Source organism: Oreochromis aureus, linkage group 5 (assembly GCF_013358895.1).
Source record: "Oreochromis aureus strain Israel breed Guangdong linkage group 5, ZZ_aureus, whole genome shotgun sequence".
NCBI classification, from domain to species: domain Eukaryota; kingdom Metazoa; phylum Chordata; class Actinopteri; order Cichliformes; family Cichlidae; genus Oreochromis; species Oreochromis aureus.
In genome coordinates, this window is record NC_052946.1 from 17,118,150 (window position 1) to 17,132,497 (window position 14,348).

Below are 14,348 nucleotides of genomic sequence, written 5' to 3' on the forward strand. Positions count from 1 at the left end.
AAGGTCTAGATGAACCTTTGTGTTCCTGTGTAGTTTATACATTAAAAGAGTCAATTTTGCTCTAATCCATCATTGAACTGACAGCTTAGACTGTGGTACCCAAGGTTTATTGTACAATTTATTAAAAACATACATCCCACCAATATAAAATGCAAAGTGTGAACATGCAGTATAAACCGGATTACATTTGAAAAGGATGAAACAAAAAAAATCAGAAGGCCCCAAGGGTATGCAACTGAAAGGTTTCCTACCAGAAAAAGTTCTGTACTGTGGCAAATGGCAATGGTGATTAATAATAAAAATATTCTAATATGTAACATCACGATCAAAAAGCTCCAAATAATTAAAATATCGAAGCTTTTTCAGCTATGATTGAGACTAAGGGAAGCCTTTTCTGATATGCCACTGTAGCTCTAATTGTACTTCTATCAAAGCAAAAATCAACCAGCAGCATGGTGTTGGACTTCACTTGCTTGTTTGTCTGTATACTTAAAGATCTAGTTACTTTAACCAAGTAAAAGCAGCTGGCCTTGTGATAGTTGAATGTTCAGATGCACGCTACATAAAAAAAAAAAAGCAAAACGTAATCATAGTGAGATGTGGAGCCCTGCGTCCGGCTGGCGACCTGTCCAGGTGTACCCCACCTCTCGCCCCTTGGTAGCTGAGATAGGCTCCAGCTAGCATAGGACACTTGATTGGGAAAATTAAGTGATTTCAATATGCCTGATGCTTGCAGAGAAGAAAAGAATCAGAGTAATTACATAAAGGGACGGCTATTAGGGAGTACTGACACTAATGGACAGTATTTTCATCCCTGAGAGAAGACAAGGCTTTTGTTGTATGGAGATAAGCTAAAATCTTATCAAGCACATGATTGTTCAGGTTCTGTTTAATTTTTTCTCTTTAATTTACTATTGAAATTAAACCAAAGTGTAAAACCTATTCTGATATCTGTGCTTTCTGACATCTTAGCAGTGCAGATATTTAGACTGTTTCTTGCACGTTATGACCGTTTGGCTGCATGCAGTCTGGTACTCCCTGTAGTTAAAGAGTACTATTAAGTGCCACATAAATTATAATAGATTGTGGATACACCTCCTACACATAATATGCTGCTCACGCTGCACATAATGATCACAGTCAATGATTCAATTTAACAGAGGCCAGCCTTCCAGTATCATCATCAGTCATAAAAAAGATACATCAGATATGTTTAAACTATATAATGAAAATAAGTATGGGAAACAAAATGTTGTATTTTAAAGTTATTAACTGTTAACATAAGGCAGTTTTTAATATATAAATATGCATGAATGAGCATACTCTATTACACACTTTTGCATCACTATAAAATCTGGCAAAGCTAAAATTATAATCTACGTATAAACTGAGAATATGAAAAGGGGTTTTAAGGTGTAAGGAAGTGACAGTAAAATTGTAAGGTACTCCTATGACTCAGTGTCCTCCTCCTCTTCATAATAGCGGTTCTTCTTGATTATATCCTCTGCACTCAGATCCTCTGCATCACTTCCTTCTTTGTCCTCTTCCCAGAAGCCCACATCCTGGGAGGTGCGGTTCTGGTTTGGCTTTGATGGTGGAGAAAGGTTGACTGGCATATCAGGAGACGAGCTTCTCAAAGAGCCCTCATCCCCAGCCGCCTCGTCTCCTTTTGTATTTCTTTTTACTCCTTCATCTCTTTCTTTCTTTTTCTCAACGTGACTCGCCACGTCCCCCTCAGAGATGGTCTCTTTATCTTCACTTTGCATCTGAGACATCTTCTCTTTCTTTTCCTGCTTTTTTTCCTGCTGGACTTCTGGCTTATTTTCCTTGGTTGATTCTTCAGAAGATGTTTTTTCCTCAAAAGATGCTCTCCAATCCTGCAGAGATTTGAGATGGCGACGAGGCTCGCGAGGACCTGCAGGGTTTGTGGACTTGGGTTTGGCTGCTATTGTAAAAGGCCGAATCCGCTCCTTAAGAGAAGTGCTCCTCCTCAGGCTCTTCAATTCAGCGCGCTCTGAGCTCTGGAAAGTTGAAGGCGCTTCATCATCTGGAGGCCACTTGGCTCTCCAGGGTCGGCTTGAACCAATGTCCTCTGTGACTGGACTAAGGGATTCTGTCCCGGTGTGCCGCTCACCCGTCCGGGGAGGCCAGTCGATCTTCAGCTTGCGTTTCTCAGCTGGCTTTTCTGACTGAGCTTTCTCAGCAGAGCTCACATTTGTCTGCTTGCGACTCTGCTTTTCCAGTAAGGCGGTCAGATCTGTAACCTTAACCTGTGGAGACGTTTCTCCATCTGGGACTGGCTGCATGTCTGAGGCACTCTCAGCTGGACTATTCACTGTTGCAGTTTTCTCTTCTTCTTTTTGCTTCACCACTTCAACATCTTCATCTCCCTCAACTCGCGGCTCCCACATCTCCTTATGAGGCCGATGACCAAAGCCTTCATCATAGTTGCCTTTGGCTTTGAAGAGCTGGTTGAAATGGGGCTTGCAGTAGATGTTTCCATGCAGAGAAGCATAATTTGCAAGACTATAAAACAGACAGGAATATTTACGTGAGAGGAGATTATGATATAGAAGTTGAAGCATCTGGTGTGAATGCTTACCTAAGCTTTGTGCTGCAATGAATACAGCGGAAGCAGCTTTTGTGGTAGACATGCTGATGGGCCATAAGTCTCTCCAGTGGATACACTGGCTTCGTACAAGCGATGCACGTCTCCCTCTCTGCTGGGCGAAACTTCTAAAAACATAAATAGAGTCAGCTTTATTGATAATTAACACTGGCTGATTTTTTGTTTTTTTAAGTTGATGATATGTGCATGTCTACTGTTCGCTGTGGTGACTCACCCGCGGTGATTTTGGTTGCTCCGTGCTGTCCCCTAAAACAGACAGAACATAAACGAGCTCAGTTGCTGCTCAATTATTAAGACTGGTAAAGCAGACTAGTAGCACCAATGTTTTAAATAAAAATATGCACAGTAAAAATGAAATTTGCACATGACTGTATCCTCTAAGACCAACCATTGCATTCAGGCACAGGCGTGACTTTCTCATTTTCAGATGCAGATGCTTTTGGAGCATCTAGTTTCTCCTGTTTTGGGGCCGAAACCTGGAGGAAACAGAGAGAAGAAGAGAGAAACATTGATTGTTATATAAACAATGAGATTTCCACCCGTTTCTGGTACAGAAAGGTAAACATCTCAGAGAAGGGATAAAAAGCATGAGTTACAAAAGCAAGGTAGAATAAATGGTCTGTGCTGAATGATAAAATTCATTTTCTGTGTGGGAAAGATTAGATGAGTTGCTGGCAATAACATGTCAGCACCTGGATGTATTTATGCATGTAAACATGGCCACGATGACCTGCTGAAGTTCAAACTGAGCAGAGACTTGAGAAACGTTGCATGGTCTGTATTTCTGCTGCAGCATTCAGATGGTAGGGTAAACAACATAAAAGCATGGATCAAGCCTGCCTTGTATAAACAGCTCAGGCTGGTGGTGGTGGTGTAATGTTGTGGGGGGTATTTTCTTGGGAAACTTTGGGCTCCTTAGTACTAAGGGAGCATCATTAAAACACCACAGCACCTGAGTAGTGTTACTAACAATGGCCATGCCTTTATAACCACAGTGTACCCATCTTCTGACGGCTGCAGTATAAAACTCCATGTAACAAAACTCAATCTCAAACTGGTTTCTTGAACATGACAATGAGCTCATATATCCACACAGTTAATATCCATTAACTGTGTGATCCTATCACGTCAACATGGACCAAAAATCTCGGAGGAAGTTTTCCAGCAGCTTGTTGTCACTAAGAAATAATGCAGCTCTGAAAGTGAAAGGGGCTCCAACTCAGTACGAGTAAGATGTAACATAATGTTGGACTTTGATTGTTGTTTTGATCACTTTGAATCATGTTCATTAAAATTCTCTTAAAATCTCCAAAATACGAGGTAATCTTTTAATTACTGGGATTTTCACTGTTTTTGTTGTGAACCTCTTTATTACATGAACTCACAGAATGTGTCTGTTCTTGTTTAGCAACAGCAAACTGGTACTTGGCCATCTTTTCCTTCAGAGATGATGATCGCCTCAGCACAGGGCGACCTGAAGCAGAAGAAAGGATCAAAGTAAGTGCCTTGCCTGAGGTTGTTTTGCATTAAACCCAAATCTTTCTGCATTTCATTAATGCTACTGATATTTGCTTACTGCTTTGCTGCTCCACGTCATCTGATAAAGTACTGCGAAGTGCTGCTCTGCCACCCTGGAAGAATAAAACAACTGATGGGTTCTGAAGATCAGTTTATGAAGGTGAAGTTATGAACTTTTAAGCATAAATTTGTTTTCTGCTCCTCCCCTGCCTTTAGTTGTGGCCTAAATCAGTTCATTTATCTTTTTATTCATAGCATTGTCACTCGCAAGTGGTCAAAAGTCACACCGCCTGTAGGACTGGATCAAACCCAAACAAGCTGCAAGTTTTGAGCAGCAGATATTGAACTCAGCAGTAAAAAATGCACAAAATCAAGCTGATGTGCTTTCCAGGCATCCAGTGAATACCTGGCAGTAACAGAGTGGTATCTGCAGAGACAGCCATGCAGCATGTGGCTGAAAAGAACCAAACACATGTTTGCATTCGGGCAAAGAACCAAAATTATTCCACTCTACTAAAGAATGAGCTGTGTGTGTTTGTGTGCCAATATGCCTATTTTACTCAAACAAATGAGAAAACCACACAGTTTCTCGCACCACTTATCCTTTACACACATGAACTGGTTTGGACCAATTAAAATAGCCATTTCTTCAGACTGCTTCACTGGAACTTTGGAGTCCTGTTGTCTCGCAGACCGCCCCTGCCATGCAAATCGAACACCGACTAGAACATTAAAATATTGAAAGCTGCAGCCAGACAGGGGCAAAGGGTGCACTGGACTATATTTGATTATAAGGTTATATAACCAGTTATAAAGGCTCCAGTCTAATTTTTAAATGTTAGTAATATAAATTTTATTTCTTCTTTACTAGCAGTGAAAAACACTAGGACTTAGTTCATTTGATTTTATAGGTTGTTTCATGACTGCAGTAAATGGTGTATACAGAGCTGCACAACAAAATGAAATAAAAAAAAAATTAAATATGATTCCCAGGACTGGGAAAATCCCAGTAGAGCAGGGTACACACTGCAGCTAATAAAAAGTGAGATAAAGACAACTGCTCCTCAGAAGGGATCCTGTGAGGAATGAGACGGCCCTAGGTCAGGAATGCTTCTGCATTCCTCTGTTACAGAAGATAAAGAGTGGCATGCTTGTTGTTTTGGGCTGAATGAATGAAAGATAGAGATGAGTGGGTGGTGCTGGGGAGAACAAGGGTAAATTCACACGGACAAGCGCTCCTTCAGAAAACAGAAGAAACCGAGTAAAAATGGGTAATGCATTTAAAACAATCTAAATATGAAGGATGGTGAAAATCTGCAGAAACTACACTAAGCACTGAGTATTTCTGCACGTACATGATGGTCACAGGTTTTTATCAATCATTAATATATGACTCAGAGCTTCTTATCTCCGTTTATGAACTACAAGTCACTAGTATACTGTTGGACAGAGATTGTAGCAGCAAAGCAATTAGCATGTAAGATTTTTTTAAATGTACCAATTAACTATGGTCACGAAGGCAACATGGAGCTCACTACATGTGGGAAACATTGTGCCATCAGTCTTTTTTCTAATATTGCACAAGACTGGTCTGACTCAGCATTATGGTTACAATCATTTTACCCAAAAGTACCAAATCCTTACCCTCAGATCCTCATACAAATTATTTATCCAGGCCAGTGTGATCTCTAGCAGTGTTGAGGATACAGTGACCACAGCTACAGCTACAGGAATATCAAAACCAAAATATTTTACCTTTTCCGTGGGCTCTTCTCCTTTCTCAAACTTCATCTTTAGGTTGTTCAAAGGCACTCTGGGCTTTTCATAAGAGGCACGCGGGCTGGTTGGAACGTGCTGTTCAAGCTTTTCAGTCGTCATCTCTTCCTTCTCCATCTCTCTCTGGTCTTCAATCTCTGGAGCTGCTGGGGCCTGCTGAACACTATTGGCTGTGTGTTGACCTCCCTGATCTGTCAGTGGGCCAGGACTCTTTACCGGAGGCTCAGTAACGGAAGGAGGCCTGTTCAAGGTATGAGGCCTGTGGCGGGAGATGGGCTGGCGTGGAGGTGGAACCGAAGAAGGCTTGTCCTGATCACCGGTTCCTCCTTGCTCCCAGCGCTTCTTCAGAACACTGAGGCCGCCAGATCGCAGGGCTACTGTTCCACTCTCAAAAGACTGCAAGAAAGACAAGAGAAGAAATTTAATGTTGAGCATGTTATGCTTACCATAAAATGACTGTGTATAAGCTAAACTATACACGCATACACTATTATCCACAGTCCCATATAATGGAATAAAGGAAATGCCTGAATCTGAACTTGGCTTCACCCAAGGATTAGGTGAACAGCTGTTCAAAGTTGGTCCAGGAAATAAATATTATGCTGTGGCTGCTGAATTTTAACAGCTGGCTCAAGATGGAGATATCTGAGACAGATCCTTCAGTTGCATTCCTTTCCACATGACAATTTCTACCTTACCCAAAGACACTGACGGCAACTCTTGTCACCACTTATCTGCTACCACCAGTGACAGGAAGACAGCAGCAAGCAGCATGGCACAATAATAGAAGGCATGAACTTCCTTAATTATGAAAGTGTTGGAAAAAAAGAGGATGTGAGAATGGTAAGAAATCAACTTGTAACATGAACTTTTCTATCAAAGCTTCCTGTGTGAACATTTAAACAAGTTATGCTATTATTAAATTAAACTTAATTAAATCTCCTTGAATAAAACAAACCAAAGTAGAGATTACAACCAAAACCCCATCCACTACTAGACACCACTACCTCGGCCATAGTGAATAAAATGAATCTGGTACACCTGAAAAAGAGCTGAATTGACATTCAGACAGACAAAAGAAGAAATCTGTAAAAAAAAAAGCAGGGACAAAATAACAAAGGCACAATGACAGTCTTTGTCAGGCAAGACCACAAGGAATATAAATAACTGAAAAGTAATGGAGCTGGCTCTTGATTTTCAAGCCAAAAGGAAGAAAGTAAACCTTGAATGCGATGAAGTGGCCGAACGAGGTGTAACCACAACTAGACAGCAAGAGATGTGGGAGTCCTTTGATTGGTCCTCTACAGGTCACAGTGCAGACAGATAGTGGGAGGCAGAACCCTCCCGGATGCTAGCAGCAAGACAAGATCTACTTGTAAGAGCTAGTCCAGCCCCTTTAACAGCAGGAAAGTGAAATAGAGAGAGTCAGAATACCCAGGAAACCAGAGCAGGAAATGATTCAATCAGGGAAAAGTTAACTCTTTGTTAACTGTGACGACTTGGACAGCCTTTCAATCCCAAATGATCTATCAAGATAATGCGACTAAAAACCGTATCTATGAGATTTATGATACCAGACTAAATAATACAAGTCTTAGGATAAAGACAAAATTTAAAAACATGGACACAGCCATTAAAATAAAAAGTTATTAGAAAACAGCAATGGTTGTACCAGAACTTTTAGACAGATTTCTAAGTCATCATCAACAAATTCTTAGTAAAAAATGAAATAGCTTAACAATGACTTGTGATGTTGTGGTGGAACATTCTTGTCATACTTTTCATATCATACTGGAGACTGTGTATATTTATTGAGTTTTGAGATTCATCGGTAGTACTCAATGGAGACTTAATGGAAAATTAGTTTTTTAATACAGGCAGCAATTATATACTGCTGAACAAGTTTTTTTTAAATGTTACGCTTGACATGTAAGAATTTACATCAGTCTGAACATAGACACCCTTTATTATATTTATACTATAAATATAAATAATATAAATAAATATAATAAATATCACAACATTAACTTACGCTTTAAGTTAAATGTCATGATTCAAACTGGAACTCACTCATACTCGTAGACTCACTGTATTAAAATAGAGTTTTTTATTTCCCCTCTGCTATGATGAATCACAGTATCAGAGTTCCACAAATTAAAGGGCTTTTTATGGCCACTGTGGATGAACTTCAACCAGGTTCAAGCTATTCAGAGCTGCCTTGGCTAATTATCCAGCTGCTCTGGAACTGGAACTACACTTCAAAAGTTCAGATTAAAGATTCATGTTTTGTTAAACCTGCTTTCTCCCATCAGAACACTGTCAGAAGGACCACATCACAGAATATTACACAGTTGCCTTGATTGCCACTGATTTCTGAATTTAAAGGTACTTGCCGAATATTTCGCACTAATTATAGCATAGTATTAAACTAGCTGAAACTGCAAGACCCTATACCCAGTGCATTTCTTTCTTCTTCCCTAGTTTTTTCTGCTTAATACTGCTTAAGCCACAAGGACTGTGTAGAGTTATCAGAACAACTGAATTTGACTCACTTCATCAATATTTTGAGAACAGCTACACCATCAGACACCACAAAGACCATTTTGACAGGCTTTGTTTGCAGATTCCCTGGTTGCAGGAGGAAAATACATGTTGGATAGATGATCCTGCCAAGCAATAATCCCCCTCACACAAAAAATTACAACATATAAAATATAAGAATAAGTTGCTCTCATACTGAATTGTTACATCAAACAAAAGGATAAAAACTGTAAGGAAAAAAAATGATTTCTCAGTTTCTTATTGTAACCATTTGTTGTTGAATCTGTGAATATTAACATAATATCACATTGTTTACTCTTTGCAGTTTAATCGTTTGGTCCCTCATAACTATGCACCAAAATTGTTATCAATTTTTTATGTAATTTATCTGACAGATTATTTATTTCCCCCTTCTCCCACCTCAAACACACACACACACACACACACACACACACACACACACACACACACACACACACACACACACACACACACACACACACAAGCAGACAGCCAGATGGCCTTTTTATGCTGCTCTTTCAAACTTGTCTCAGACACACGTGGAGATGACTATTATCCTCAGATACTTTGTGGTACATGAGCTGTAGACCTACCTCACAGACATACAAGTAAACCAGAATGATTCAGTCTAAAGCATAAGTTAGAGAAAACAGTGGTTAATCCAACTATTTACACTAGCAGTGTTTCATTACAGTTACGTTACAACAAAATAACACAGGGTAGTGTCTGTCTAATGCAGTCACATCATGTTTCTATGGGAGAGGAAGAAAGGCTGATGTCATCCTCGTTACCAGTCATATCATTAAACACAGAAAAAAGAAGCTAACTACCCTTACTGGTAAACAATAACGATATTATACACAACCATGGCTACAATACCTCATATTTCTTCATGGTATTAGCTGGTGGGTTATTGGTTTAATCCCAGTCCAGGTTTTTGCCAGTCTTTCTGACAAAGCAGCTAACCTACAGTTGGAAACATTGCACGGGGATTACACTAAAGTAGGATTATGGGCTTGATAGCCTGCCCATCGCAACAAGTGGCCAATGAGATGTAAGCCAGGACAAGACATTTGGCCCAGACAGTGTGTTGGCATGGTGAGTGTGTGTGTTTGCATGTGCACTCTTCATACTGTAATTAGTTGAACACCATTACTAGGGGATGCTGAGCAAATGAAGCAAGACGTGCTGCATGCAAAAACATCATTTAATCATGCCGTTCATTATGACAGGATTATCAGAATGCTGTAAACAAGACGTGATGATCTTTATGTGAGAACTCTTTCTATTTTTTCATGTATTAAATTCAGGAACAGCTGCACAAAACTATTTAACTCATGGTAAAATAGAAATGACTCTAAACTGATGTCACTGGAAAATGAAATGTTGCTACTATCCATCTGTTCAGAAAGCTTCAGAGAAGTACTTACTCCCTTTTTCTTGTCTGCACTCGAATCTTCAGCAGCTTTCTGGTACCTGAGAGAGAAAGAAACAACACTGACATCTAGTGATTCAAAACAATAACAAGCAGATACACATAATTTTCTAAAAGGCCCACTTGTTCCTTCAAGAACCTTGTGAGATGTAAATAATGTAAACTCAATAAGTGATAGACTTGAATTTAATTTTAATGTTGTTTTTTGTCTGGATATAATTTTGTTGTGTTTATATAAGGTTTTAATTTAGTTTCTTTTATATTTTTATACCTTTAACAGAAAATATATAGTATTATAGCATTATTTTATCACTGTGTAACACAAACAATAAATCATAAAATATTAAGAGGTCTTCTCCATACATCATCAACTAGTTGGTAAGTACTCTAGATCAGTGATCACTAGTTTTTAACAACAAAAATGTTTAACATGTAATGCACTCAGCAACAATTAAAGTTTGACTATTCAATAAAGTTTAATTAAAACTCAAATATAAGTAATTTTTATAATAATTATTAATAATAATTTTATACACAGAATACTGAAATTGTGACTGAGATCAAGAGACCACAAGAGCAAATCACATAGGTCTGTATTAGGGTGTCGTCTACGTGGATTCAGTTTTCAGTACATAAGTGTATATTTAAGCTTTCATTACTATTAGGGTCGTTTTAAAAGTACAGCAAATATTACTGACAACACAGTGTTACTCACTTGGAGAAGCGCTCTGCAATGGCATTGGTTTTCCCTCGGGTGCTGACCAGCGACAGCTCCTTCGCAGTGATACGCATGGACTGTGCCGCCCAGTTCCTCCGACTGAATGGATTACTTTCCATGTCTGCCAATTAACCAAATACCTAAAAGAAACAAAACACAAATACTCCTAATGTAAGAAATGTGTATTAGAATACAGTCTGCATTTCTTAGCTTCTGACACTAATGCTCAAACAATTTCAGGCATCTCAACACTACAGTTCATGTATCTATAGTTAAGGGATGTCTTTAGTGGGCAACTGACTATTCTGCTGCACTGATTTACTGATGTTTCTGTTGTCTCCTATTTTCTCCATCTTCGGGGAAAAAGTCACAAAGAAGAAAAACTATATATTTTTTTTTTAACAGCAAGGCCCGTCCTCTAGTTCCCTCTATTAGACACTTGAATGAAGAATTCTTGCTTTTCATGGAAATAAAGTGACACACTCCATCTTCCTATCTGCATTTGCTATCAGTCCACCAAGTTATCTGACAGCAACACCACTTTCTTGGCATACACAACCTCTTGAGAAGATTTATGCCAGAGTGAAACTTTGCGCTCGAAATACATGTGCAGGCCTATGACATGCTCTGTCAGATATCTTTTCTCGCTCCTGACATACATATGACGGAGTACAGGCACATGAAGTGTGGGATGCAAACACACAAGTCAACATGTTCAAACTTGCTCTCCAGCTTGTGCCGCTTGATTGCAAGACAGCAACACAAACTGATAACAGCTGAGCGTGAGCCCATTGTCCTTACAAAACCAACATTCATAAAGGTCCAACAACCACATTCCCAGCAAACAGAAATGTCTTCTTTGTCATGAATAATGCCCTGACAAACCCATACTTTGTTGATACAGTGTTCCAAGTCAGCAGGGACGGATTAGCTGAACGTTAGCCCATGAAACCCTGGTTTAGTGCTCAGACAGTATGTTATAAAGCCATAAATTGGAAATCACTGCACAGTCAGTAATCATTTATCTTCCTAGCTGGACCTTTTCACTCAGGCGTCCCTATTACATCATCACTTAGATGCAAAGCAATAATTGGGACAAGCATAGTGTGAGGACTTTGGACTGAATTTCGCCATAGCACTGACTACATAGACACAAAAATAGTCCAATACAGCTGGTGCTCATGAAATCACTTTTGGATAAACGTGATTAAACATGACTGCACATATTACATATTTATAAGATGTATTTCTAATCAGTTATATATAATTAATTCCATTTACTCTGAGGTTAGTGTTAGAGTTTTTAGGAGAGACAGAGATTCACAACAGAATAACCTTTTATGAGGTTCTTACATCCGAGAGGCTACTTGTTAATGCTACAATGTTTAAGCCTGGCAGGAAAGTCAGTTTATCAATTGATTAATTGTATATTTTGCTGTAGTCAGTTACTTCTTCATTCAATTTTGATAGCTGTGCTGAAAATCATTTTAAACTGCAGATTCTTTTGCAGGTTATCCAGGGGCTGCAGTCCATACCTGCATGCACTGCGAGTGAAAGGTAGGGACACACCCTAGACAAGCTACCAGTCTGCCACAAGGATAATACAGGTCATCTCAGTTTAAAGTCGCCTATCCGCTCTTTTGCATATCCTTAAACACTACACGCCCGAAGAAACCAAAGAAAATACAAAGGACATCTACGATTCAAAAGCAAACACAAATCCCTACTATTAGAAAGAGAGATTTTCTACATGTACGTGGTCATCCACTCGTCGACAGGAAGCAGAAAACTGTACACTAATACAAAGGAAAGAACGAAATGGTTCATAGGTATGCAAAACAAATGCTCAGAATTCTGACTTCCTGTTTAGCAACCTTATATGGAAACCTGAAAGGAAAAAAAACTGCTTTTACTGTTTAAGCACTTAATAAAACATAATGCAAGTCAGTTTAATGGCTTTTTAGTATGACAACAAATAATCTAATCTTTCAAAAACTGTCACTCTGTCATCTCTGGATTATATCATTAACTCCTAGCTGTCCTTTTCCAACTGATCCACAATTCTAACAATTACTATTTGTGTTACTTGTGCAGGTTTTCAACAGAAACACCGACTAAATCAGAGGTAACTTGGATAATACATCTTAAACAAAGCCTGAAAAGAACTAAAGCTAAGATTTGGTGTGTGCGCTTTTGAAATTAAAATAAAATACAGAAACTAGAATCTTTAGAAACTTATCAATAACCCGTTTATATACTGACCTTTATCCCTTATTTAAAGTTCTCCGTGACAACAAGTAACCACAACACGGTAACAACTAAGGAGGAGTCCGCATTGTTTGACACATTAACGAACCATGATGCAACTATTCTTAAAACCAAAACCACAAAATCAGCTGTTCAGACGAAAATAACCGAGTCTAAAGTGAAGACTCAGCACAGAGGCGAGCAACAGACGCGACATTAAGAGCGGCAGCCCTGTTCAGGGGGCATCGCGTCTAGTGAATTAAAAAAAACTTTAATTACAGGTGCAACAGTAAGATGGTGGTTATACCTGCGAGCTAATATAGTTAGCCTATAGACCTACACTTTAACAAAGATTTAAACGCTCATAATTTTATTCAAAGTAAGTTTCACTTAGATGAAAGAGCTCAGTCACTACGCTTAAGAGTACAAGCTTAGCTGTTGGGCTGGTTTGGCATTTTCCCTGGAAGACAGCGAGGAGGAGGAAGAAGTATGTACACGTGCTTGACAATAAAATTCAAAATCTCGACCTAAACAGTCGCCGACTGCCTCAGTGTTTTCAAAATAGGCATTATTATTTTGATAGTAGCTACAACGTATATTAAAACCCGTTTTATGTCCTTATTTTAGGTTTCGTCTTACCTGTGCGAACTTCCGTTGAGTCACTTCTTTTTTTTGTGAAACCTGTGCGACACCTGACACTGCTGCCGCCACTGCGTCACCGCCCGGTGTGGCCCGGGGAGAAAGGTGCAGTGCGAGTACGCGAGACAAACGTCACGTGATTTTATGCACCAATGACCTTAGGTGTTAAATTACTCCTACCTGCGTTTTGCGTTTGTGCTTGCTTGCAGGGTGAGCTCTTGTTCCGTGCGACTAGAAATTCCAGAGTGAGACAGTTTCTGGCGACGGGAAAGCTCAGGGAAGAAAAACATGAAGGAAATAGGTTTGGGGGGTTTCTTTGCTTTGTCTTTTGAAAGTTTTCAGCCACTGTTCCTCGACTTGTTAACATAATAGCTTGATTAGTAGTGTAGTACTAGTGTTATAAAATGCAATGCTTCATCCACAGAATGCAGTAAAATGCTTAAAATAGTAAAAACAGAAGTGAGACATACCATTAGTAATCAAGGCTCCAAAGTCAAACATAGCATTGTGCCAGCTCAACAACATTACTAAAGCCACTGTTTAAGACCTGCCTGTGGAAAATAGCCTATTAAATGTAATGGGTGTCAAAACAGGTTGTGTCAGGGAAGGGACATTGAATGTTTGCATGATATTTGCCTTCTAAATAAGAGCAGCTGGATGAGCTACAAGGAAGGAAGATCACAGCTTGAATTTTTTATTTTCCACCATTTTGCTCAAGTGTATGAGTCCTTGAGCAAAGTACTATCTGTTCTCTGTGCCAAGGCTGTTACGGGTACTGATCTCATCTGAAATGGGGCCAAGTGAAATATTTAAGTTAGTGGCGG

The 14,348-nt window shown here is 39.3% G+C and overlaps 1 protein-coding gene across 3 annotated transcripts; it reads right to left on the reverse strand.

Annotated features, from left to right (window-relative positions):
- Window positions 1-88: 88 nt before the first annotated feature.
- LOC116326611 (LIM domain and actin-binding protein 1-like) lies at window positions 89-13,664 on the reverse strand. Of its 3 annotated transcripts, XM_031747957.2 has the most exons (10): window positions 13,525-13,664; window positions 10,636-10,778; window positions 9,916-9,961; window positions 5,903-6,319; window positions 4,206-4,260; window positions 4,015-4,103; window positions 3,018-3,105; window positions 2,844-2,875; window positions 2,603-2,736; window positions 89-2,526 (listed from the first exon to the last, which is right to left on the reverse strand). In XM_031747957.2, the coding sequence occupies exons 2-10, from the start codon at window positions 10,755-10,757 to the stop codon at window positions 1,449-1,451; spliced, it is 2,061 nt and encodes a 686-aa protein (XP_031603817.1). In that variant the 5' UTR covers window positions 10,758-10,778; window positions 13,525-13,664; the 3' UTR covers window positions 89-1,448. The 3 variants fall into 3 exon arrangements, with proteins under 3 accessions (XP_031603817.1, XP_031603818.1, XP_031603819.1); XM_031747958.1 differs by lacking the exons at window positions 9,916-9,961; window positions 10,636-10,778; window positions 13,525-13,664 and adding an exon at window positions 7,146-7,263; XM_031747959.1 differs by lacking the exons at window positions 9,916-9,961; window positions 10,636-10,778; window positions 13,525-13,664 and adding an exon at window positions 6,622-6,660.
- Window positions 13,665-14,348: the final 684 nt, after the last annotated feature.